Source organism: Siniperca chuatsi, linkage group LG14 (genome assembly GCF_020085105.1).
Source record: "Siniperca chuatsi isolate FFG_IHB_CAS linkage group LG14, ASM2008510v1, whole genome shotgun sequence".
NCBI lineage: Eukaryota > Metazoa > Chordata > Actinopteri > Centrarchiformes > Sinipercidae > Siniperca > Siniperca chuatsi.
In genome coordinates, this window is record NC_058055.1 from 7,286,397 (window position 1) to 7,314,208 (window position 27,812).

General features: G+C 41.7%; 1 protein-coding gene across 6 annotated transcripts in view; it reads right to left on the reverse strand.

Moving 5' to 3' along the window:
- abr (ABR activator of RhoGEF and GTPase) overlaps window positions 1-27,812 on the reverse strand; it is a 132,199-nt gene that overhangs the window by 14,664 nt on the left and 89,723 nt on the right. For 5 of the 6 annotated variants that reach the window (XM_044221972.1, XM_044221973.1, XM_044221974.1 and 2 more), the window contains 2 exons: window positions 23,356-23,453; window positions 23,120-23,251 (listed from right to left, as the gene is read on the reverse strand). In XM_044221972.1, the coding sequence (XP_044077907.1) occupies window positions 23,120-23,251; window positions 23,356-23,453 (230 nt within the window). Of the gene's footprint in view, window positions 1-214; window positions 785-23,119; window positions 23,252-23,355; window positions 23,454-27,812 lie in introns of those variants that run through there. The other variant, XM_044221977.1, reaches the window with a different exon arrangement.

The window sequence follows — 27,812 nt, forward strand, 5'->3', positions numbered from 1 at the left end:
GACCCATCAGATAAGAACAATGGTCAACTCTGCGCTGAAAGAAAGACACCCGGGGACAGAGCGCACACACATGGAGAGGAATACACTGAGCATAAAAGAGAGGCAGAACAAACAGATGGAAGTGACAGGGTGATAAATAGGAGAGAACAAATGATAAAAGAGGAAACACAGCTTGTGTGTGTATGTGACGTGTGTGCATATGTCAGCCAGAGACCTTTTGTCTGAGCAGCTTACTGCGGACGCGGCCCCATAGCTTGGCCCCGGTGTTGGTGTGCCTCTTGAGCACAGGGGTCTGTGGCTGGCTGGACAGATTGTGCTGGTTCTGGTCCACGCAGCAGTGCTGCTCCAGACGCTCACACACCGAGTTCAAGTTTACATCCGACACCAGGATCTCCGTCATCACAAAGCCTCTTCCACGGTATGCCGCTTACAACAAGGAGGGGGGAGGATGTGTCCCCACGTTACCTCTCACTGATCACCGGACCAGGTGCTGGAGAGCCGCTCTGGGAATTCACCAGCAAAAACAAAAAGTCTCCCACAGCTGATACTCAGTCAGATATTCACTTCAAAAAAGGAAAGAGTGATGAATGGGAGGAGAACAAGATGCTGCCATGGTCTCCTTGATAAGTCTGATAATAATTCCAGGTTGGTACCTCTCGCTGTGAGCTCATTCCACAGTCAGCTGCCAACATCTCCTCGCTCTGCAATCTCACTTCCACAACGGCAAACACAGATACAGAGCACTAGAGCGAGGCAGAGAGAGAAAGAGAGAGAGAGAGAGAAGAGGGAGGGAGATCGGGGGGAGTGAATGAGCTCCCGTTGTCACTGAGCAGCCCTGCTTCTCCAGATGTTGATGGACACACCTCCAAAGAGAGGAGGGAGGGGAGGGGAGGGGAGGAGGGAGCAATAAACAGTCAATGAGAAATGAGAAGCAGAGGAGAGAGAGGGAGAGTGAAAGAGGGAGGGATGGAGGGACTGCTAAAAGCTGTACTGTGTTTTGTTCAGTGCTTTGACCCCTTCTCAACCTTTCCCAGAGCTGGTCAGCACACTCAGGATGTGAGTAAAGAGAGGAATGTAATGAAGAGAAAGAGATGGGGAAGGTGTTAAACTTTAAAGTGGCCAGGTAAATATTCGAGGATAAACTGTCTTAAACAGTTGAAAACATACTCTCAGTAGAAATCTAGGAGGCTTTAAAAGCTTCTACATTGTCATTTCCTCTCAAAATATGACATAGCCACAATTTTTCCTCCTCTTTCCATTGTATTCCTCCACCTTCTCCTCCTCTTCCTCGCTGTCTGTGCACCTTTTATCGTGCCTTTCTGTGCAGATGACTTGTCCTCACCACGCTCTTACAGTTCTCTGGTTTCCACATGCACGCACACTCGCACATCCTGGGAGACACGCAGAGCGAATCACCATCTTTATTCAACAGGACAGCCAGAGATGGATGCTCTTAAAAGGCGTATTCCTCTGTATAATGAATCGATTGGGGCAGAGGAGTCTGTGTATGCCTGTCAAACTCCATCTCCATCTGCCGTGTCCCATCCCATTTGAATTCGAGGGGAAAAATGTTCTGCTGGGGAAAGGTTCCAGACGCGAGGCTGCATTTTAAACCATTTTAAACCAGACCAGTAAGACACACTGTCTGCTGGGCTGAATGGTAGTTGTGATTCAGAGTCTGTAGACTGATGCCTGCTGATTGTACAGTGATTCATGAAGGGATTCAGATACGAAATGAGAAGCACGTTGCACAATTTCTTTGATCTATGGAAATAGTGGGACACAGCTGTGTTTACTAGGAAGGCAAGTGAGATGCATAAATATGTGCTCTGAAATAAACTGTTTTTCTACAAAATATTCTTCACTGCTAAATGTGTCAACCTCAACCATTGAACTAATGGAAAGAATCAGATTTAGTAATGACTGAGGAAACATTTTTCAATTTAAAAAAGTCACTAAAGTTATTGATTATTGATAATCCAGATGAACATTTAATGATTTGTCTGTTCTATATTCACTCTCAAACAGCAGTTACCAGCAGAAAAAGTCTAAGAGAATATATTCAGTGGTTCCATGTAATTTCCCACCCTGCTCTGAACACATCTTAACAAACCAAACAGTCATCATGTCATCACAAGGCTCCTCAGATAGCACGGGAAAGTATGATACCATGGTGTAAAAACATGTGGGTTAGTGTGTGTTCTGTGGTGAAGATAAAATGGTGAACAGATCTGTCTGTCTGACTTTGTGGCCGACAACGAAGGAGGAGGGGGGGGACCTCAGCCAACCCCTGCCACAGAGTATTTTTAACTCCCAGGGTTCGTAACTATGAGACGTACACACTCCATGCGTCACATCTTGGAAAGAACGTCTGGGAAAACCATGTTTTGGAAATGGGAGGAATAAAGCCCACAGGGAGACAGGAAATATTTTTGGGCACGATGAGACAGAAGGGGAAAATAGAAATGGAGGGCTATATCTTAACTGTGTATATGTTAACTGTTATATCTGTGTATAAGACATTATGTCACCACAGCATACATCAAAGAGTCTATCATAAGTGGAAAAAAATCAAAATCATCAAAATTGGAAGCTCCAGAGTGGAGACATGTGAAAGCTACATTGCCTTAAAGGGATACTCAATTACTACTCGCAATTTGGTAGCTTACGGTGGCTAACGTTAGCTAATCTTGGAAAAAATGTAGGTCAGTATTGCTGTGTAACAGACATTACAGAGTGTGTTCATTGACTTGATGCTACGGTTGCACTATGTTTCAGCATTAACCATTATCTTGTAATTGTCACTTGGATGATCTTTAAGGATGATGCCACTATCTTCTTCCCAGTCATGTGTAGCTCTGATTTTAACATAGCTCTGCACATAAATGCATGTTTTTTGGCAGGTGGATTTCCTTTTAAGTGTCAAGAAAGCCTGAAAGTCAAAAGACAGCTGTGCAACCCCCCCAAAAAGGTCATTGGCAAACCCTCCTTTCCTCGCATTCCAGGAGTGTGCCATGTTACCGTTGTCACATTCTCCACCGTTTCCTTATGCATACTCTTCTATGACTTTTTTCTGTATATTTATATCCACAATCGCGAGATTGATCATTTTGGTCAACCAGGTAAGATGCTTGATTTACAAACACCCACAGTCACACACAGAGCACAGTTTCTCTTTCGAGTATAGCAACAGCTTTCAGGCATCTATATTACTGTGTCAACACTTCACAACACATCACATCAGAAAAATCATGGAGTGAACACACATGCACGTATGCACTCCCCCAGGCGAACACACATACTGTACATTCATATATCCAGTGCTCCACTCTGTCTAGTGTTAGCTCATACACTATTTATGGCATTAAAAACACGCCTACACACTGTACATGCAGACATGTTAACCCAGAATACTGTGGGCTCACACTAACTCCACACACATTTAAACAGTCCTAGCAGTTTAGCACAGGCGGCACACAGACCGCCACAGTTCCCCAAAACCCAAATTTACTCCACAAGTAACATTTAAATGCAAAATAATACCAGGATAGCGATGTGTCAGGATAATATTTTTCTGAATCTTGTTGGAGGCAAACTATTTCAGCTCCCTGGTTTAGTTGGTTGGATGGACTTTGCTGTGCGTAAGAAGAGCGGAATAATGGGCCCTTATTTTCCTAAAAGGCCCCCGCATAGATAAAAATGTACTGTAGAGATAAATTAACCATATGAGAGGATGAACTGTGTGGGGCCTTGAGCTTGGTAGACATGGGAATGATAAAAAGACAAAAGATGCAAGCAGGGGAGGAGGAGGGAGTCCAACAGGGAGATAAGATTAAAAGTTCTTGTGGGAATGGGAGACTACATGAAAGAAAAGAAAAAAAGAGTAATTAGCAAAAGTGGTAATCCTTGAGATGTTTTTTGGTGCCAGGTTTGGTGGTGAACACTCACTGCTGTGGTGTTAGTGTGGCTTCAGAGATCACCTGACTGTGGTTGTGTTTGTCTTTTAGTTTTACTGTTGATTAGGTTTAATTCGCTCTGTGTGATTCTCTTTCTTTTGTGTTCTTTTACACTATGGGTCATACCAACTACCCAATTCTTCTATTATTTTTCTTCTATTTGAACAAACAGCTTTTTTTTGCTGGAAATCTGTGCACTGAGGACAACGACACCAGATTTATTAAGGGGCAATTGTCAGATGTTTCAAGGAGTTTAATCACTACTGTGTTGATGGTCAGAATAATGGACTTTTGAAAATGTAGTTGATTTTAACTACAGATTAAGATAAAAAACAGTTGGTTACGACATGAAAAGGTGAGAGAGCAGATGGTTCAGCCCCGAGTGCCTATGCTCTGACATCAGGGCCAGCCCTGGCTCTTAATTATATATGTGCTGGGTGGCACAGCCCCTCGTAAAGCCGCTCCATATGACCAGACAAGAGGGGGGAAGGGAGTGTTGAACTAAGTCCTGGATTTCACTCCAAACTCCATCTGGGACTGCGGCCGCTCCCTGACAAGCACCGTGATTCTGTTGATTCTGCGATTCTCTGGCCTCCACTCCTGCAGGCTTCAGTGCTCTGCCAATCACAGGGGCCTTCAAGAGCTGGAGATAAATTAACGATCAATTTAACGGCTACGGCGCTCCGACATGAATATGGAGCAGCTCTGAATCCATGCCTGGCTAATGTACATGGAAAGGTCCTGACACTGCAGTCAGTCTGGTGTTTCAGCGTGTTTGCCATGCAACAAGCCTCTGTGACTGTATGGTAGACATCCTGGGAACATTGTACAGCTGCTGAAAACATCTGCCTGTAAATGGTTTGTAGTTGACGTCCCCTTTGTAAGAAATAAACCTTGTGTGTGAGTGTGTCGCTAAGCAGTCCACACTGATTTATTTTCATGTTACAAGAAATTTAGCCACAAATTCCATCCATAGTCAAAGCTGGAATATTTGACATTAACGAGAACTTGTGAACTACAACTTTAGATTTTCGAATAGGAAGCTGCGCAGTGGCTCTCCTCACAGCAAGAAGGTCCTGGGCTCAAATCCAGTTCCCAGCTGGGGTCTGTCTGTGTTTGCATGTTCTGTCCTGCCCTGTCCTGTCCTGCCTGACCTGTAGAAAATGTATGGATGGCTAGTATATTAGATTGTCACAGGAATATTTTGACATTTTGGGGAAATATGCTTATTATGGGAAAGCTCAATAATTGCAACTAAATGGAGACTCCAGGAACTCACTGCACCCAGAGAGAAACCCTTTCAGCACATAACTCCCCGTAAAAAAAACACAACTTGTCATTTGAGTTTTGGACAGAGCCAGGGTAGCTGTTTCCCACGGTTTCCAGTCTTTATGCTAAGCTAAGCTAATCGACTCCTAGCTCCATAGTTTAACATGAGAGTGGTATCGATCTTGGCATCTAACTCTAACATCTAATTATTCCTTTAATACAGAACATTTGGGGGATTTTGCTGATAATGTACACAGCCAGAAGAAACTGCTTTAAACTCCATGGAGCATTTCAGAGTGTATTGGTATAGATTTTAAAAGTTTTGGTAAGCTCCACGGTAGAACTTAAAAATCTATTTAATTTTTTTGTTGTTGTTACATTTAATCTTGTTTGATAGAATTTTTTAAGGTAGCCCAGCCAATCGTTTAGCATTTTTATCAAAGCAAGTATGGTCTCCACCAAAATACAGAGAGACTGTTAACGGCTACTTTGTAGATCGTCTGTCATGGTGAACACAAAGAGGTCTGTTGTTTTTTTACCACCGACATGCACAAACAGGACAGTAACCTTCTGTTCATGTGGGTTTTGAACTGCAGCCCCGACTCATCCGACACAATGTATGAAAGTGCGTGTGCACATTCATATTCCCGGCCGCAGCTTGGTAACGTTCTTACTGTAAATCCCTGTGAAGCAGCTAACGGAGGAACAAAGGTGATCATTTGGCACTTGGGTATCGAAAAATGATGAAATCAAAAAGAAAGGGGAAGTGGCCTCAGGCTTATTTGACTTACTCATCAAAAAGGACAAAGTGCTGTGTTCATCATGTGTGTCACTCTGAGGCCTGTGATTGGCTGACATGACATCAACAGTCGCAAGCCGTGTTGTGAGCGGATAATTCAATCAGATTTAATTTTAACAGCCTCTATAAGTATGTTTACAGGATGACCCACTCCACCTCTTTGATCTTTCCTGCTGCCTTCACTGGAGCTTAGGCAAGAGGAAGGGGAAATAGAGTAAAAAAGGAGGTGTGTGTGTGTGTGTGTGAGAGAGAGAGGGGGGCTTTCAAGGGAGGGTCCTTCAGGGTACAGTGGGAGTGCTAAAATGGGAGTGCAGAGGCAGGAGGGGGTTTGGCAGAGTGGGAAATCACAGCCTTAGGGTGCTCTACAGATTATTCCTGCTTCTCTTTCATCTGAGCCGTTGGGGGGGCATCTTCCTCAGATTAACCGCTCCATCACTTATTAAGCACTTTGGAACAAAAGTGGTGATGGAGAGTGAGAAGGGAAGAAAAGAGAAGGAGCTAGGAGAAGTTTTCATTAGCATGTAGCTCGAGTCTACTGTGTGCTGTTGGGTGTGGTTGGGATGAGAAGGGGAGTATGTGTGTGTGTCCTCTCAGAGACAGAGAAAAACAAAGCATTCTGGAAATGAAAAGATATTAATAGACCCGGCTATTTAAAGCATTCAATTTTACTACCAGGTAAATCTAGCCACAAATCAGCAGAAAACCCTTTCATAACTGGTGTTCCCTTCCCAAAGAGTATTTTTCAGTCTGATCAGTAAATTTGGATGCAGGTAAGGGAGAGTGAGAGCACCGGAAAGATAAATAGAGCAAGAGGACGCAAAACACAAAAAGAGTTTGAGAAGCAAAAGTGATGCAAGAGCAAATGGTGCAGCAGTAACACTGCAGGTTCTGCATAAAAAAACCTCCATTCAAACAATGAGGTCACACTCTGTATACATGCTGTTCTTCAAATTTTTTCCATGTTGTGATTCATGTACTTCGACCTAATTTGTTGTCATTGCTAATTGTTTATTGCTCCCCTCTTGATTTATTCTAAAGTCTATTGTCATTATTCTTCATTATGATTTGACTATCATTTAAGTCACTCGGAGGTGTTCCCACACAGGGCAACGACACAGCTGACGCTCTGTATGTGTACCAACAAAATTCAACTGTGTCTTTCCTTGGCTCAAAGTGTATTTGTTCACCAAACAACAGAAATCTTTTCAGTCAAACAGACAGACAAACAACAGAACCGCCTTAGAGGAGGTAATTACAGCTAAACAACACAGTGCACTTTCTTTAATTACAACTGATCCACCCATCCCTGGTAAACATTATAGCATCCAATCTGAGCCAAGCTAAAACTCGAGTTTGCTTTAAATAAACACCCTTGACTCAAAATAAAGTTCGAGCTGCACAAGGCAAATTTGCATTTTTGAAACCCCAAGTGGTGGTGCAAAATAACTTTCTGGAATTTTTCAAGAGTTTAAACTTTGTTACTTGTAAAGCCACATAACATCAAGAAACCACATAATCCTGAGTGTCTTGGTCTACTTTTTTCCTTAGCTGCAAGGAAGAGATTGTGATAAGAAATCTTTCCACAGCAGGTTTAGCCATCATTGCTGTGTCCAGGGTTTTCTGGATAGAGCACTCGCTTGCCGTATTTTGCTTTAGATGTGTTAATTTGTGTGCACGGACAAGATTTCCAGTTGCCGTCATACCTGGCATCAGTTAAATCTGTGTAATTAGGGCAAAGCTAAGAAGTAAGTCTGGGCATAACACATTCTTCTCTGTTTCAGCAACAATTTGTGATATCGACTGGAGTTGTGATTTCTTCATACAAACCATCCTGACCTTTAGAGCGATGTGGATGTGAACCCATTATGCTGAAGTTGTGATCTTCGTGTTGTGCCCTCTGTGTTACATCTGAACAGTGTGACCCAGTTCCAGTGATGAAGAGAGTGCAGCCTCACAGGGCGATGACGCTGCTGACCTGCTTGAATAATTCACTCTAAAGTGTAAACCCATGGCTGACTGGACGCAGCCACCTGGAAGATTACATGAGCAGGGAGGAGGGTGGTCGGACTAACAGAGAGGAAAAGGTGGCAGGATGATCTCAATGACACGAAATGAGATGAGAAAGTATTATGCAACTGGAGTGCTGATGAAAAACAATTTGGAGTATGTCTACATGTCAGGGAAGGAGGCAGATAAAACAGTGTTTTACTCAAGTACTGCCTCAGTTTTCTGAGTTAAAACCAACTGAATGTTTTCAACAGTTTTTGAAACATTTTTGGAAGTGTGTTCATGACGTCAGACTTTCAATCATGATGAAGAGGAGGCGAGGTTTGGCTCTAAACAGGCAGCAGACAGGCCAGCTCATGCTGTCTTCACTTTGTCACGACCAAACAAAACACCCCAAACGTTAAATGGAGTCTTGTCGTCACTGTAAGGTTGCAGAGACTCCAGGAAGTCACTGTGCCCGGCCAGGAAATAGTCCAGCACATAACCCCCAGTAAAACCACTTTAGAGGTGCTAGTAGGCAGATTTTGTTATGTTTGGACAGAGCCAGGCTAGCTGTTTCCCCCTGTTTCCAGTCTTTATGCTAAGCTAAGCTAAGCAGCTACAGCTTTCTATTCAGTGTATAGACATGAGAGTGGTATCAATCTTCTCATCTAACTCTCGGCAAGAAAGTGAATAAGCGTATTTCCTAAAATGTCTGACTATTTCTTTGACCAGAGCAGTTATGAAAACAAAATAATGCACTGCATGGCCTATAATTTCTCAAAATTATCATCAGCACAAAATGTGACCGAGGTGGCGTACTTTCTCAACAATGGGCAAACAACTGAAACATGCCTTAATGAGGGACATGAAATCCCCATCAATCCCCCCAAGGTTTTGTAAGCTCTGACATTTTCTTTTCCATCAAATCTCGGTCAGCTATTCTGTTAACTAATTCACAGCAGCATCCACACCCTCTCAGCCCCCCTTTTCTTTCACCAATAAGGAGTAAAATAAATAAATAAATAAATAAATAAATGAATAAAAATCAGCGTAGGGTCAAAACCTCATTATCAGGTGAAGAAGCCATCAGCTTGAAAGTGGAAAATCAATTAGTCAATCAATGGAGACTCCACCAGCTCCAGCTCCTAACAAGTACCCTGATGTTTGGGTTGTCATGATGACGAATCTCTGTGCAACAGTGTTAGCCTTATAAGGAGGAGCTAAATGCAGTCTCTTCTTTTTTTTCTTCTACTTTGATCCTCGATCTTTCTCCCCTTTCTCCTTCCAATTCACAGATAAAGAAGATGGAATAGAAACGATACAAGAGTGTTTTCCACAAATGATCGATCCCAAGCAGCCAGTGGCAAGATTAGTGAGGCTGGATCACGGTGGCTTCTATCTAACCAGAGCTGACCAGTCTCCTTCACGCTGGCTGAGAGAGACATCATCAGGTTATACTGGAGGGAGAGGAAACGAAGTGGGCAGAGATGCAATCATCCTAAACAACTCCTCTGCAGCTCTTGGAACACACACGCATACAGCACACATTCCTCTCCTGGCTATTATACAACAAACATTACATAATTCATACAATTTGTGACTCTGTGAAATAGACTTTTGAGGTGCCCTCCCTCATAAACACCCACTCAGCTCTTTGAATGCAGACCAGCAGAGGGAACAGGTACACACCCCCGCCGGATCAACACATTTTATGATTCTGCCGGGGACGTTTAAAAAAAAACAACAAAAAAAAAAAACATTGCTCAGATGAATTCAGCACGACATGCTGGTTACGCAACAGGCTGCTTCAAGCGAAGCAATGCACAGAGAGCACTCGTCATTTGAGAAACACTAAGAACTGGAGAGAACAGTGTTGTTCTCCAAGGTTATTTCAACTGGTACATTTCAGTGGTCATAGTGGAGTATTTTAAAGCGGCTAATTTCAAATTGTGCCTTATTCAAGTTTTGTATAATGACATAAGTAAACTTATAAGACAGTGCATAAATTACTGAAGAAGAAACATTCTGATCACTATGCCTCGCTGAATGTTGTGCAAAAAGTCAAAGGTGGACCCATACACTTAAACTTCTTCTCCATAGAGGTTTGACATTCCTTAATGTGTGAAAAAGGCAGAAGATCAAGTTGAAATGCTTTGATCCCTGACATGCTACATGTGGCATCAGTCTGCTCTGCAGCACCAGAACTGGATTTGGTGAAGCCATAAACACTAGATAACCCATGACCTCATCTTTTACACAGCTGACAAGTTCAAAACATCCGCGCGAGGAGTCTGGAGGGACTTCAGAAACATTTCCTCCACATGAAAACAATTACATCATTATTAGCCTAATTTGTGGTGGCAAAAGGAGCCCAATACTGAGGTCCTAGGTCAGAAATACAATAAGCCAATAAAAAGAGCTTTGTTATTATGGGTGTGAAAGGGTTAAACAAGATGTAGAATCCACCATATAACCATTATCATTATATGTTTACATCATTTTAACTCATTACAGCATATGCATATTTGCCAAGAGAGGAATGTTTTGTTTCATTAGTGAAGATAAACACCTGTCAGGGTGGCCAGCTCAAAAAAAGCCTCAGTTTTGAACTTTCTAGAGTGGGAGGGGTTTCTGATATTTACTGTGTGATTAGTACAACAGCGAGCTCAGAGATCATGTGCACAGTCCGAACAGGAAATGGGCAGTTTCCCTCCCTTGCCCTGGGACTGGAAGTCATAAAGCAGGATCAAACGCCTGGCACTGCTCACAGTCCTGCCATATGAACAGCATCATGTCATGGGAAGTCATAGACTCAACAACAACTCAAAGCCTTTGCAATAACTGAAGTTATGAAAATTTGATCCATTGAAAGTAGCTGGGGGTTTGCAGTGTAGATTCTGTACATGAAGCTAAGAATGATTAACGCTCAGTCAGAAGTCATCTCAGTATAACATTACCTGACTGCTCAGTTTCTTGTGCATTCACGTTAAACATGGAGAGGCCTTGTACCACTCTGATAAGTGGAGTGGAAGGAATATGGAAAGGTCATCAGGACTTGCTGAAATGTGAGGAGAGGGATTATGAACACAAGACCACGTAGGTTTGAGCCATGACCTGAAACTACTGACTCAAACACCTTATGGGAAAAGCCAAAAACCCATTCAGTGTTTATATTTAAAGTGCTTTTTAAACTAGCTTAGTATTTAACCAGTAATCACTCAAAATTAAATTTGTTTAGCAAGGAACATCATTGAGCTAACAAACTAAAACCTTAGAAATATCACCTTTATTCTACAGTATTAATCAGTTGTCATACACTTACTGGATGTTGCTGTTTATTGGCTTCTGACCTACTGTACCTCTTTCTTTAGATATAAATCTGGACCATATGTCTCCCACTGTACAGCTAATGCTTACATTCGGGTTAAAGGTCACCGTCTAGATAAGGCTTTGGCTAAAAGCACTATTTTAGGGACATTGCATCTCCCTACAAGCCTGGGAAGAATACTATTAATAAGTGTATTTCCCTCAGCCAGCAGTTTTCATGTCCACTAATTTTTCTCTCTGTCTAGCAGGCAAATTCAGTATGTGTGTTTGTGGCCGGGGGCTTTCTCTCTTGACTCACCCATGAACAGTTAGATCACTACGGGAGCCGAGCAGATGCCTCTGCAACACTCTAACATGCAAAAACTGCATGCAGGAACCCAAAAATAACAGCTGCAGCACCTCAAGCTACTGAGTCAGCTACTGTTTCATCTTCATATGGTGTGGAGGAAGCACAAGCTAAGCACTAGGTATCAACCAAGGATTTGTGAAATTGACTAGCTTAATAAACTCTCATCTTCATCTAAAATAATTAGAAATTACAAACACACTTCTTTTACTAACTTGCAACTAGCAGAAGCATTGTATACCTTCACGAGTGTGAGAGCTACTGGGGCTTTAGGGACCAGACAGAGTGAATAAAGACAGATCTGACAGCTTACTGAGGCATACACACACCAATATAGGTACTTCAACAAAGACTGTGGGGCTCAAGGACAAGGAACACACTAGGAATGAATACACAGAGACACACAGACACTCTTGGCAGACAGCTGGGGTGAGGCTCATCTTTCAGAAATTATTGGAATTTTCAACAGGAATGTACAATAAATGAACAATATGATGAACAATGAAAATGTGACTGGAAAATACAGACAATATCAAAATCTCATATGACCATGATAGTCAAACCATTTGCTGTTTTCTGCTGTTTCTCCCATCTTGTCTAAACATCATTAGATCTGAACCACACTGATACAAAATGTTGTCATTGGATCATTGTCATGGTTTACAACATCCTGAGGTTGTAGAACGGAAAACCAGGATGTCAGTAATCCCTCAGACACACTATACTACCGGACAGATTCTTATGGATGCTTCTGGGGAAAACGTTTATAGAGTGAAACGTTACACAGTAGACAGGATGTAGCAGGGAAGGGAGATCACCTGGCAACACAAGTACCCATCAGTCCTTCTCAAGTGTTTGACCCAGACACTGAAATTATACTGCTTCATATCTGACCCTGACCTACAAAGATCAACCATGCTATAATTGTGTTTACTTGAGATACTAAAATGTACTTTGGATTAAAGCCACACATCAGCATAAAACAAGAAAGCATATTGTCAATAACTGTAATTCCATTTACTCCTGATGCCGACCACTGCCCCACTGTCCTGCCCACCATATCTCCAATTCCTAGAAGAAACCAAACCTCATACAGGCCCCACTGCAGATCAACCGTCCTGCATAATGAGGTGCAGAACCACAGTGGGCAAATACTTGCTCAATTTCAGACCCCAGCTATGGCCATGTGGAAAGCATCGAAGTTCCTGCACAATCATCACATCTAAACAAACAGCTGAGGAGAGCATTTTAACAAAGTGGCATTTGAGTAAATGCTACAGCTTCACAACTGTCCAACCCAATCACCAGCTTCCCCAGAGTAGTGTGGGAGCCCAGAGCAAACGTCAGCTACAGATGGATATCCAACACATCTTATTGCTGTAGGAACAGCTCTGGTCCCCCGACTGGCCACTTGAAAGCCAGAATGGGGTCTCCATGCTGGGACACAGTGTGTTGCTGAGACCCATTTACTTTAATATGTGCCGGAAGGCTGCCAACAATAGCAAGAGGAAAAAGGAGAGGGAGAAGTATTCTGGTCTCACTGGGTTTTTGTGGATAAAAAAGATGCATCTGGTGGTCAGAGGCTTGGTTCTGGCATTGATGTGAAATCTGATTAAGAAAGAAAAGAAAGAACAGACACCGTGGGGTGCCTCTGTGGAGTTGTCCCACCGGTCAACCAAGGACGAAGGCGCAAAGTGTGGAGGAGAGAGGGGAGGCAGCTTTAAAGGAATAGTTTGACATTTAAGGGAAAATCTAAAAAAATCAATTCCACTGTCACATTAGTCCTTTAAATATAAGGCTACAGCCAGCAGCTGGTTAGCATAGCTTAGCATAAAGACTACAGAAAGTCACTATGCCCAGCCAAGAAATAGACGCATACCCCCCGTGAAACCACATTTCCGTTTTTACACTTTTTGTACAAATTAAACAAATACGATATATCGTGAGCTTTAGAGGTGGTGGTAGTATGACTTCGTAACCTTGGGAGAGAGCTAGGCTAGCTGTTTCGCCCTGTTTCCAGTCTTTATGCTAAGCTAAGCTAACACACAGCACAGATATGAAAGTGGTATTGATCTTCTCATCTAAGTCTTGGAAGTAAAGCAAATAAGTGTATTTCCCAAAATGTCTAACTACTCCTGTTTTCTAACCTCTGGCAAAGGATACAATAATCAGCAAAGGATTTACAAAGCAGCTAATTTCTGACCAAAGTTGAAATGGCAGAACACTAGTTCAGAGCTGTACCATCAGGTTTTTATACCCACATAAACCCTGGTTGTCAATACAATTTACATGAGCTGATACTACTTTAGATTATGTATTCTATGAATTCCAAATAATCATAAAGATTTAAATACCAGCCTAAAAAAATAGGTAAACCCTGGTAATAGATCAAAAAGGACAGAGCAGAAACAGGGGGCGCCTCTCAAGGCAGACTTTAACACACACAACACTCATCAATTGATTTCACCAACCCACAGCTGAGGTGAACCCTAGACAATCCATGGGTTGAGCCTCGCAGTGCGCTGGCAGGCAGAGCCAAGCACGAAATAAGCTTTGCCCCTCAGAGAGACAGACTGGGACCATGATGAGAGGAATGAGGTGAATCTCCTCCCCTAATGTCATCTGTTGTCTATAAATCTACAGCTTGAAAGCAGCCAGGGAATGTGTGAATGTGTGAAAGTTTAAATGTGATTTAGAAGAAAAGATGACTGCCCTGGACCAAGGGGAAAAAAACATGAATTAAATTGGAATGTCCCAGGATACAAAGAAAGAAAAACTGTTGTTACAGAGAGACCACCAAGGAGGGAACACAGAGTTTAATCAAATGAAAGAGTGATTTCCCTTTGATATTGAATAAAATATATTTTGCCACTATTTGTTGGTCTGCTAGCAGTAGACCTTTCATAGTAGGGGACCTACTATGAAAACTGGATAAGAGTTGACTGTTATAAAACAGCAGGGTGACAAAGACAGCGAGAAGTTGGGGTGTTAACAAAATGTCATTATTAATGACTACTTCTTGCTTCTCTCTGTCTCCAACTGCAGAGCCCCTGCATTATTCTCTTTAAGTCTCAGGCTCCAAGGCTACTAAGCAGCTAAAACAATATGAGAGGCACTGGGAAATTTGCATAACTGATACTCAAGCTCTTATGGCTGGACTGAGAGGCTCTCATCACCTCTCACGGTTTTATCTGAACGCAGAATTAACGCCCTCTGTGTTCAAATATGACACTCTTTGTATTAGCTGACCCCTCTTTCAGACTGTTTCCAATTATTTCTGAACCCTGACTCTTACACAAGACAAAAGGGCGGTAGTAAATGCGTGGAGAGATTTACTGCGTCTCTCTGGAGAGCATTTCATTTCTCAGACTGTGATGAGCTCCTTTGTTCTCACTTTAACTCTCAGCATCACAATTGGCCACCATCTGGGGCTCTCATTCCTATTGTCCTCCTCCATCTCTTCCTCTTCTGTGTCTCTCTAACTGCACTCTCCACATGTGCTGCATATGCATGTTCATGGTAGGAAATCATACATCTGTTGTCAATCCTTTACATTTCCCTGAAACATTATGTAATGTTATAATGAGGAGCAATTACAAAGCCCTCGACATCTCCGTGGTCCTTTGGAGAGCAGTGTGTTTGTATTTTCTGCTGGTGATGGCGAGGGAAAAAGAGACAGAGAGGTGTGAAGGGGGTCACACAGAGATCCATTGGCCTTTAAATTGCCTTTTTATATTCTGTTTTTATTCTTTCACAGGGTCCCCAGACATCCAACAGCTACAGCAAAGCTTTTCTGCTTTGCTCTTCCTACACGGTTCACAGTTCACTCTTTATCCTCGGCTGAATCAACAGTCTGTTCAACGCCTCCGACAGGGTCCAGCAGCTGAGATTTTAACCAGTCTGGCATTCCTTTACTCATAACCGGTTAGATTCAGAATTAAGTAAGATTTTGTTCATCACTTTCAAAGCTGCCATCCATGATGTCTTTTAGCCACACTAGCAGTGTGGCTCTAGGGATGGCAATGTAGGGTCGGTCGGTCGGTCCACCACTTTGGTCCAGACTAAAATACCTCAACAACTATTTGATGGACTACCGTGAATTTTTGTGCAGACATTCATAGTCAAAGCCAACTGACTTTAGTGATACCGTGATTTTTACTGTTGCGTCACCATCAGGTTTACAGTTTTGGTGTTTCATGAATGTCTCAACAACTATTGAATGGATTGTCATGAAATTTGGTGCATTCATGGCTACTTCAAGAAACATTTGAATGACTTAGGTGTTTTTCAGTTTGTACAATACTTTGGTCAGTGATTTAAATAATGATGGAGCAGCAGACCACACAGACTGAAAGCAGAACTGCGAGTCTGCAAACAAGTCTTGCTTACAATACAAATATATTTAGGCAACTTGCTCTACATGACTAACATAATTCCACTGATGTTTAAGTACATGTCAGACTGTAAGGAATACAACTGTTTACAAGGTCAGGGCAGTTCAACATACTGTACCAACATTTGGTTTTGCTGCTGTCCTCGTTATATTATTTTTTATTAGAATATGGCATTATAACAATACATTAAAATTCCTCATTCTTGCCTTTTCCTCCCAGCCTAGAACATCTGATTCCAAGAAAAAACCCAACAAATGCATCACACTAGATGGCAAATGTTGATCAAATGTTTTGTCTTCACACTCACAAATAAACTAGATTTGGCAGGTCAGGGGCTTTTCCTATTCCACTCACAAAGAGAAAAAAAGTGGGTATCTGCACGTTTGCATGATCTAAGAATGCTTACAGGAGTATATGTAGTTATTTAGGGCATGCATATCCCAAGTGGCAGGGAGTGGATGTTTTAAATGGGAACAAAGGCTTTCTAAGTGAGGGTTGTGACGGAGGAGCTTCTTTGTGGGAAGATGACAGGGAAAGACTAAAAATCCATCAAAACGCTGCTATCAGCTCTACTGATCAAGGATCGTCTGAAGAGGAAGTCAGCTTAATTGGGACTCATCAATAAAAAAACACCATATGCTCAAACACAGACAGAATATGAGGGATGAGCCTCATTAAAAACCATAGCGAAAAAATTAACTATAAGGAACATAAAGAATAAAATAAGTGAGTTTAGAAGGAAAAGAGCAATGAGGACCTGGACGGTCTTTGTTACTGAATGAATGTACACACCACATCCATCTACAACCCCCACCCCAACACACACACAAACACACACCTAGCCAGACAAAGGAGACATAAGCTAATAAACACCAGGTAATGTTGCAGGTTGAAGTATTGATATCATTTACATTTGCATTAGCCCATCACCCATTTGTGTATGTGAGTCTGGTTTGTCCCCAGGGGGGCTGAACACACACACACACACACACACACACACACACACACACACACACACACACACACAGCAGAGTCCCATCTGTTAGTGTTGTTGACAGTTGTTTGTGTGTGTGTGTGTGTGTGTGTGTGTGTGTGTGTGTATGGCCGCAGGGGGTGTGTAGGGTGGAAACATGACAGATCACAGTCCTAAATGACAGGGGACAGAAACAAAATAGATGACACCATCTATTAGACACTAATTTATATTAATACCTACAGACTGAAGCATGAAGACACACACACACACACACACACACACACACACACACACACACACCCTCATTAAAATCACTAAGCTCCATGTTCAAAACAAATAATACATGAAATACCAGCATCCTGCATGCCCTGGAGGCAAGACATTTTTTAACAGAAAAAAACAAATCCCGTTGGAGTCCTGGGCACAGTTTCCATGAAGAGCAAAAGAAAGAAAAAAACAACAACTAATTTTCTTCCTGTCAGTGTTAATTCTGTGCTACACTGTTAAGTTTTATTTAGATGACTATAAAATATAAAGAATCCAAAAAATCTTAATTTTGAGCTGCTTTGTTGCCAATGTCCTCATCTGCTTACAAATACTTTCACTGTTCAAATGAAATTTTCTTCACTGTTTATACATACTGCACATATTACTAAACGTGCTCACCAGGCTAAATTTTATTCTCATTACAACTTGATGTTGGCATGATGTTTGATGGAGTGCTGAGAGATTGGATCAGAGCTTGAGGCCTGCACTTTCTGCACTGGCTGAGTGCCACTGGTCCACAAGCTTCACCACCAATTCTCCAGATGGCCAGCCTGCTATTAGCCCAAACAACGGCACTTTCACCAATAAACCCTTCACATAGCATGCAAATGTCAAACTTTGCCTCTAATGCTTCATGTAGAGGAAAGCCCTTCGGCTCTTAAGTGGGAATGAGAGTGCAGATAGATTCTTGGCCTCAAATTTTACAACCCCTCTGCACCCGTAGTTTTACAGTAACACCGACTAATGCGTGCACCCCTGTCCAGCTCCTTGGTTTCAGAGAGGGAGCTAAGAGCTGGCTCCCAGTATCTCCGGGAAGCCGTTCAAAACTTTCAGGTTACAGCTTATTGAGGGCCAGTATTACTGCTGCGATGGGGGGGGTTGACATGCACTCAACCCTGAATACAAACCAATAAAAACACCCCCCAGCGTTGTGCAGAGGGAGGTGCATGAGTGTTAGGGATGATGGGAGGAGAAGGGGAAGGAGGGGATTGAGAGGTTGAGGTGGTGTCCCTTTGCTGGGGACATTACTGGACATGTTACATGACTCATAGGGAATAATAGGATCATCAGATGCCCATGGATGTACAGACAACTATCACTGGATTACTTTGATACTGAAGAAACCTTAAAAACGTGATGATTCACAGGCAAGTTCTGGATTATAAGGAGGTACTTTTTTCTATGATTTCCTAGCGGATTTAAGAATGTTTATTTGTGATGCACATCAGAGATAATGATATCCTCAGTGTAAGTCACACTGAATCTAAAAATATGTGTATCATTGTCTGTGTGTTCAGATTTGGCTGAACTATGACTCCAAGAAGGAGTACGCATTTTGATGCAAATTGTGGCAATGAGGCGCTAAGGGTTTTAAAGTACCTTGCCTCCATCAGCTGTGAGTCACAGCCACTGCTGCAGCTCCAACTGTTGATCGTGTCGATAAGCTGGCCAAACTACAGTAACTAACTTCCTGTTGTTTTCAGAACACCAGCATGCACCTGTCAGTTCTTTACAGGGGAATCCCATTTTCTTTTTCTAGCCAGTTCTGAACAGTGCGACAGCCGTTAGAGACTAAACAACTGGTGGGTGTATGAAAAGACAACACACTGTTCCCCCTGATAAGACAAGAAATAAAAGCCCTAAGAGGTGAGCCAGGGGAGATGGGGCGCACGAGGGCTGTGTTACCAGATGAAAGCATTGCTGACGCTGGGTGATTTGATGCGTCTGTGCTATACAAAGCACTGGGGCTGTTAACCTAAACAGTTACATAACTGCTCCCCTGAAGACAAGTATTGCAAGCTACAGCTGGCACATAAGGTCACTTGCCCAGCGCATAAGGCAGACCAGGAGACTTTTTGCACTTTCCACTCGTAACCAGTTGAGGACTTGGTGTCCTTTTATAACAAGACTGATCACAATCCTGGCAACCAGAGATTTGTGAAGCTTCACACTGGCAATGAAATATTATCAGAAAACAACAAAGTCTGATCCTGAAGAGTCTGTAATTAAAAAAACGTCTATCTCCTCATTGGAGCTTTCAAAATCTAATGTCAACCTCTGACAGTGAAAATAATCAAAGTCTCCGATTGTAAGTGAGGTCACACCATGTGTGCAAAGAGTTTGTTTAGCCAGAGGAGAATCAATGCTTACAGAGGAAAAATATCAGTGACAACATGCCAAAGAAATCACACACTGGAGGCAGCGCTTTTCTTTAACTGGCAAATTTGAGAGTTGATACTGATCAATTTTCCAAATGGACTGCTCTGAGATATTTAAGAATCCATTTGTGTTGCCAGTTTGAGAGACAGGGGAAGTGTAACCCTGACATTGTTGCTATTTAATGGAGGATTAGCAATGTGACCCTAGAGATCAGAGGTTATCTGCTCGGGGGATGTCAGTTGGGTGATGGGCTGGAAATAAATGGTGGTATTTCCCCTGTGGACAAGCAACTCAGTCATGCTAACATGAGTGTGCTACTGTCACCTTTCTCTTATGCTTTTCCTGCACTGTGTTTGTGGGTGTGTGCGTACATGTGCTCACTGGTGGACATCACAAACAATATACCTCCTGCGCATAAAGGAATACCATTTACAGAAAATACTGCATCAAAAATCCTACAGGTTTTCTGGGTCACAATCGAAATAAGATCTCTGGCCCTAATCATAACTTCTTCTGATGACAGAGGTGATCAACTTTCTCATCGGTAACAAAGTGAAGTAACAGCAGTGGGTAAAAAAGAAAAGTTCCAGCCCAATATGCCCATTTACGGTCAGTCAGTATTCCACATGTTTGTTAAATAAATCAGAGGGTCTCCAGAGAGGAAAGCAAAACATTGAAGGCTCCTTCTAAAATCAGCTTCACCAGGAAAGCAAACAGCTCGGGTCCAAGTGAAAGACTTTTTAGGTATGCACTCTGGACTGTTGAGTAGACTGATGTCCCTCTGGCTAATTATTTGCAAAAATTGTACAATGCTGCCATATCAATATGACATGAGATATCTACGTAATGTGATGAAACATCAGTCCCAACATGTCTCTGAACCATACATAAACACTGTGCGGTCAGATAAAATACTCTTTACTCAGGATTTCATCATGTTTAGTGACAACAAACCAAAACCATTCAGAAGTGAGCATTCATCTTCGGTGGTAAAAACAAAACATTTCACAGTTCATGGATTATACGTCTTTGCATTCAGAGCCTCATAATAGCATAGGGAGGCAACAATGAGATCAGCATACATTTATGGTGTAGATATACATTAACAGGCCGACTGTGTATTGATTGATAGTGACAATAGCCATAGCAAAATTCACTTTGTTGTACTTGAAAGATGTATTTTACCACCACAACCCTGGACTATCAGTGCCTTTCATATCACTGATGCCATTTCATTTTCACCTGATGCACAGTTGTTGGGATGAAACTAATGAATGTTTTCATTTTCGATTAATCTGTTGATAATTTTCTCGATTCTCGATGTATCGATTAATTGTTTTGTCAAAAAAAAAAGTCTGAAAATAGTGAAAAATGTTAGAATTTCCCACATCCCAAGGTGATGTTTTCAAATGTCTTGTTTTGTTTGACCCACAGTCCAAAACCCAAAGATATATAGTTTACTATCATGTATGACAAAGAAAAGCATAAAATCTTCACATCTAAGAAGCTGGAACCAGCAAATATTTGGCTTTTTTTTTTTTGCTTTACTAAAATTACTCGATTATCAAAATTAATTTTCTGTCGCTAATTTCTTTCTCTACCAACTACACACCCACAATCCCAACAAGCCCCTCTATAGTACACACACACACACACACACACACACACACACACACACACACACACACACACACACACACACACACACACACACACACACACGCACACACCATTCCCACCCTCTCAGTCTGGGATAGTACATGCCATTCTCTCTCTCTCTACATATCTATCCCCCTCTCTATTTTCCCCTTCTCACAGTGAGCCAGCGAACATGTGGTGTATTTATTTGTTTTTTTGGCTGTTGTTGGCTGGAAGTGGATGTTCCCAGCAGCAGCAGCAGCAGCAGCAGCAGCGTTTGTCTCTATGACTGGCAGCCACACCAGAGACGGTTGGTTTTACTGTCATAAAAGATACAATGCTGAACCACTGAAGAACCACTGTACCTTATGTGAAAAAATGGGATGTTCCCTTTTAACTAAGAAAAGGGAAGTAAATAGTATATTATTCATCTGTATGGTTCTGCTTACAAAAGTGGAGGTAAAACCAATTATAAAATCAATTCTCTGTGACAACTGAAGAGTACCTGTTTAAATAAAAGGTAAACTAACCAACTAAATAAATGTATAATTGTGAAGAAGTAATTTTTCTGCCTTAACAATTAGTCTACACACACAGACACAGAAACAAATGTGCACACATACATACATGCATGTGCACAATTATTCTTTTAATCCTCTCATATGTCAGCTAGTCTTTCATCAGGAGCCGACTCCTGACCCAATTAACCCAATCACACAGGCAAGGCAAGGCAGGGTTTAATTATTTTTTACCTCCACTCAGAAGCAAAGTCTGACTGGTAACAATCCATAGAGTACCATCATCTCCATACAGTAGATGTTTCTATTAATGAATTTAGAAACATCCAAGGTCATAATAAGAATAAATCCAATGACATGTTAAGATGCATGTGGATCTGATACAGCTGAACAAGAGAAGTATACCTGTGTGCTGCGGGCTCACTCTCATTCCCATTTGCTCTTCAGAGGAAATCAAAAGCAACAATCAAGGACACAAATCATCAAATTGAATGAGAAAAGCATGGAAAGTGGTAGTGACATACAGGAAATGCTACATCATATATGTTGTGGGTGTTTTTTTCCATTCAAAGACTGTTTGACAACATAGCCACTCAAGAACTTAAGGTTTATAAGATATTTTTGAGATGCATCCTTTCCTTTAAAATGCAACTTTACATGAGTGATTCATGTTTGCCCCACTTTCTGTTAGACAGGAGATTTGTATTCCCAGTGCAACTTATCACTGATACTGCTTTTACCTTGCGACTCCAAATGTTATTCTACATGCAGCAGCAACAAACAAATCTTGAAATGTTTTAACTGATTTATGTCTTCTGTAGAGTTTGGAGAGTTGAAAAGTATCAGAAGCAGGTTCAAAAATAACCTGCTACAAGCTCACCTCTGGCACTGACACATGCATCACTTGAGAAAAACATGAAGACATTAATTGATGACAAGAGCAACTAAAACCCTGAGAGTTGACCCAAATTCAAAAGCTGAAGCTCCATCAATTACAGAGGAGGAAACTGCAACAGCAGAAATTGGACTGAATTGCAGGGAAAATGACAGGAGTCAAGCTTCACTTGACCAAACAGATTTTCCTAAGAAGCTCTGGAAAAATGGAAATAGACTCCTCTGTAGGCTGCTCTGCAAAACCTAAACAATGATGCAGAGTGGAGAACAGCATTTTGCCATAATACCAAGAAACCACAGCTTTTACTGTGTAGGCAGGATCTAGTTAACAACACTGAAAGGGATTTTATAGGAATGTTTCTCACAACAAGACAGGGGAAACCCCCCTTAAATAAACTCTCTTTCAGACCATTAATCCAACCAGCATCATTAGAGGCCACCACGACAAAACCACTCCGCTGTGCGTAGAGGCTAGACAGCTAATTAAAATGAGGCACATGTTGGGAAATGTCCCCAAGAGGACACAGACGTCTCTCTTTGTGTATGGTTTGTTTCTGTGATGGCCTGTCAGGAGTCACCATCTTACCTGGACTTGCCCCTTTCCCATGATCTTGTCCACAATCTCGTTGTCGTCCTTGTTGAGCATGCTTTTGTCGTAACACTTCTCGTAGCACAGGATCCGCAGGTACTGGGAGCCCTCCAACTCAATCTCAAACTCCTGTTGAATAACACAGATACAGAAAAGGAGAATAAAATGTTTCCTATTACATATCGAACAAAATGGAGCAATGTACAGTAAAAGGAGATGTCTTGGTGACTGACTTCATTCCACTGTGGCTCGGTGGTGTCTCTGAAGACACGGGTCTTGGCCTTGCTGACAAAGTATCCATACGAGTCCACTTCAAGGGTGCAGTATAGATCTAGGAGGAAGCACAGAAGGTAGACAGATCCATCAAGAAAACTGGAGCCTTGTTGACCACTGAAAAGCACTGAATAAACATTTAGGTATCTTGACTGCTTTGTGAGATATCATGATAACTGTGTGAAACATACAGTATAGTGTGTAACACTGTGGAGTCAATTAACCTGCTTCTGTTAATCACATATTAATCATATAGTAGTAAAAGTACAGCCATTAAAACAGACTTTTAGTGGGTAAGGGCATCATTGTGAGGAGATAATGTCTTTCCATTAAAAGGTGAACATAATTACAGGCCAATAGTAATTTTTGTTAATTAGTTTCTCTACATTTCAGTCATATTTTAATATTATTTAATACTCACATAGGGCCGAAAACAATTGGAACAAACAATTATTTTTATTATTGAATAATCTACCAATTAATTTCTCAATTTATCAATTCATCGTTTGGTCTATAAAATGTCAGCAAATTGCAAAAAATGCCCACCACAAGTTTCCAGAGCCCATGGTGAGGTCAGTTGTGTCCAACCAACATTCCAAAAGATATTCAGTTTACTATCATAGAAGACTGAAAGAACTATAAAATATTCACACTTGAGAAGCAGGAACCTAATTTTTGAATTAATCAACAAGTCAATTAATCGATTAGTCGACTAATCATTTCAGCTCTATACTCATGTATCTTATAAATTCATTATCTAAAGAATGGCACGTCCCATTGAATCAAAGTACTTCTGTGCTGCATTTGCCAAAGCTGGATCAATATTGTGTTAAAGGCAACATTTCACTGACATCTCTTTGTAGCTGATGCATATCTCCATCAAAGTTCAGCTGCAGTCAAAATCATATAAGTGAAATATAAATATAAGCAGAAAAAAAATTCCTTATTCAAAAGCGTCATCCACACCTGAACCCATTTTCAAATGGAATTTCTAAAGACGGTTTTCACAATGACAGTAAGTGAGTATCTAATTCTGGTATCAGATTTGTAATGAATGTGCACTAAAAAGATAAAAAAGGTTACGTTCCATCAAAGTGAAATAGCCCTTTATATTGTCAATATGTTGTAGTTTGTCAGCTGACAAGACATCAATCTGCTGCCTGTGTACACATTCAGAAACAGCAAGCCCCCCTTCCACTCTTTACATCCTCATGCCACAGCTGTCGCTCCCCTGGGATCAGCTCACACTCAGTTCTTACACGGAGCAATCAAGTCTGTTAATGTGTTTCTTTAAATGCTGCTGCAGCGGTTCCTGCAGACCTCACTACCGGCTGTCTGTAAAGTGTCTATAGTACGTCCCGCAGCCTGGACCTGGTCCCTGGGGTAACCCCCGTCTGACAGCATGATGGATGGATGTACTGCTTGACCTTTCACCAGGTGAGTCACCGAGATTGAGCGAGGGAGCCAGAGAGAGAGGCGGGGGCGGGGCCTGGTTGAATCTCATATGCATATAGACACACACTTGCAGAATGATGAAAACTGCAACATCAAAAGTAACGGCATCATGAGAAACAACAGCCTGACCTGTGCCTTGGTTAACGTTATGGAGAGATACCAAGCATACCATCTGGGTGAGCTACAGTATGACTGACAGGAGCAAACATTCATATATGTAGCCATATAACCATCACTAACAGCACTATATAGTATAATGGAATCTCATTCCATCTGGTTTCATTCCTTCTTTGTTTGTTTTCTCAGCATCTTGAAAGGGTCTAGCATAATTACTCCCAATGAGGAAGAGATTAGCAGCGGTGGTATGAGGGACGTTCAGCGGACGGGAATTCAGTTTGAGCATCTGGGGGGTATTTATGAAATGAAGCAGTTATCGTACACTTCCGCTACATAGGGGAGCATAACAGCTCGTGGCCGTCACCTCTGGTTTGACATACGACATGCCAAAAATACACAAACTACCTGCCAGAGTCTGCTACATTGAAGAGGTGGGATGACATTTTTGAAGTATACTATACTTTTGAAGTAAACTGATCCTGCTAGTTTATACTGAAACACACAGATGCAATTTGGCACTTTTTATGACTGCTGGTTGTGTTCAATTTAGAAAGAAGTATTGGCATTTGCTTTGAGGGCATTTGTTTAAGATCATCATCACTGTGATTTAAAGCTCTCTTTTTAAGCCACATAGAAGAGGAGAGTGTTTTCATAGTCCTGAGCAGCTCCCAGTTTTCTCTGGGAGTTGATTTCCTCTCTGTCTGAAATGGGTTTATGTGCCCAGACCTAAAATTCAAACAAGGCCAGAGAGAGCATATTTAGAGAGGTCTGTTTGTGTCCTCGCAGTGGATCCAGGAGGGCTTTGAGAAGTAGGACAAACTAAAAGAGGTCTGGAACTCCATGAGTTTTCATTTTCCTGGCAGGTCACCATCAGGCTCAAAGTATGAGGGGTATAAAATTGGTCAGCATGGGGTCTCTGACCCCTAAATGCAGGGGTTAATGGATACCATCCTTTTCCATCTCAGTTAACTGAGGCCTGCAGCCCTTGTGGTGTATGTGTGTGCTCTTATACAGGAGGCTAATCTTTGCCCGAGGCTGCGTTGAATGCTGGGTCAAACTGCGGGTTCACAGAATTAGAAGGCAAGTGCTAATCAGTTAAACTAATCAGTGTCTCTGGCTAACGGCTAACTGTCTGTATGTTTTGCTTGAAGGTTTCAGGAGAAAATATTCTTCCGAGAGAATAATATAAGGAGGGAACAGGCATAATCGAATTGTTTTCATAGACTCCAGAACGAGAAACTAATAAAAGCATAGTGAACAATGAATGGGAATGCATGCAGCCATGGTTGGATTTGATTACATGCAGAAATCACAGAGAACATGTGAACACTAAAGGCAGGGTTTTGCCTTTAATTTTATGGGAACAGTGGCAAGTGATGAAAACTTTGGTTCTGGTTCAAGCATAAATAACACTGTTTGTCTTTTGTCCGGTAGGAAATGCGGGTGGTCTCATCCTTCGAGCTCGGGTCCTCTACCAGAGGCCCGGGAGCTTGAGGGTTCTGCGCAGTATCTTTGCTGTTCCTAGTACTGCACTCTTCTGGACCGAGATGTCTGCTGTTCTTCCAGGGATCTGCTGTAGCCACTCCTCCAGTTTGGGGGTCACTGCCCCGAGTGCGCCGATGACCACAGGCACCACTGTTGCCTTCACCTTCCAGGTCTTCTCCAGCTCTTCTCTGAGCCCTTGGTATTTCTCTAGTTTCTCGTGTTCCTTTTTCCTGATGTTGCCATCGCTTGGTATTGCCACGTCAACCACAACGGCTTTCCTCTGCTGTTTGTCAACCACCACGATGTCAGGCTGGTTCGCCATTACCATTGTGTCAGTCTGAATCTGGAAGTCCCACAGGATCTTGGCTCGGTCATTCTCTACCACCTTTGGAGGTGTTTCCCACTTTGACCTCTGGGTTTCCAGTCCATACTCAGTGCAGATGTTCCTGTACACTATGCCAGCTACTTGGTTATGGCGCTCCATGTATGCTTTTCCTGCCAGCATCTTACACCCTGCAGTTCTGTGCTGGATTGTCTCAGGGGCCTCTTTGCACAGCCTACACCTTGGGTCTTGTCTGATGTGGTAGATCTGGGCCTCTATTGCTCTGGTGCTCAGGGCCTGCTCCTGTGCAGCCATGATGAGTGCCTCTGTGCTGTCCTTCAGTCCAGCCCGCTCTAGCCATTGGTAGGACTTCTTGATATCAGCCACTTCAGTTATGTTCGGTGGTACATCCCGTGTAGGGTTTGTCCTCCCATGATGGTCCTTCCTCCAGCACGTCTTCCTCTGTTCCCCATTGCCTGAGACATTCCCTGAGCACGTCATCAATAATAAGGTGGCCAAAGGAAGAAATACAGACCACAGACGTTAAGACGATATATATATATATATGTATATGTATATATACATATATATATATATATATATATATATATATATATATATATATATATATATATATATATATATATATATATATATATATATATATATATATATATATATATATATATATATATATATATATATATATATATATATATATATATACATATATATATATATATATATATATATATATATATATATATATATCGCGTCTTAACGTCTGTGGTCTGTATCTCTTCCTTTGGCCACCTTATTATTGATGACGTGCTCAGGGAATGTCTCAGGCAATGGGAAAGAGGAAGACGTGCTGAAGGAAGATATATATATATATATATATATATATATATATATATATATATATATATATATATATATATATATATGTATATGTATATATATATATATGAATTGAATCATGTTTTAATCTCTTTAGGTGTTGTTGGACAAGCTCATGCAACTGACTGCAGATTACTG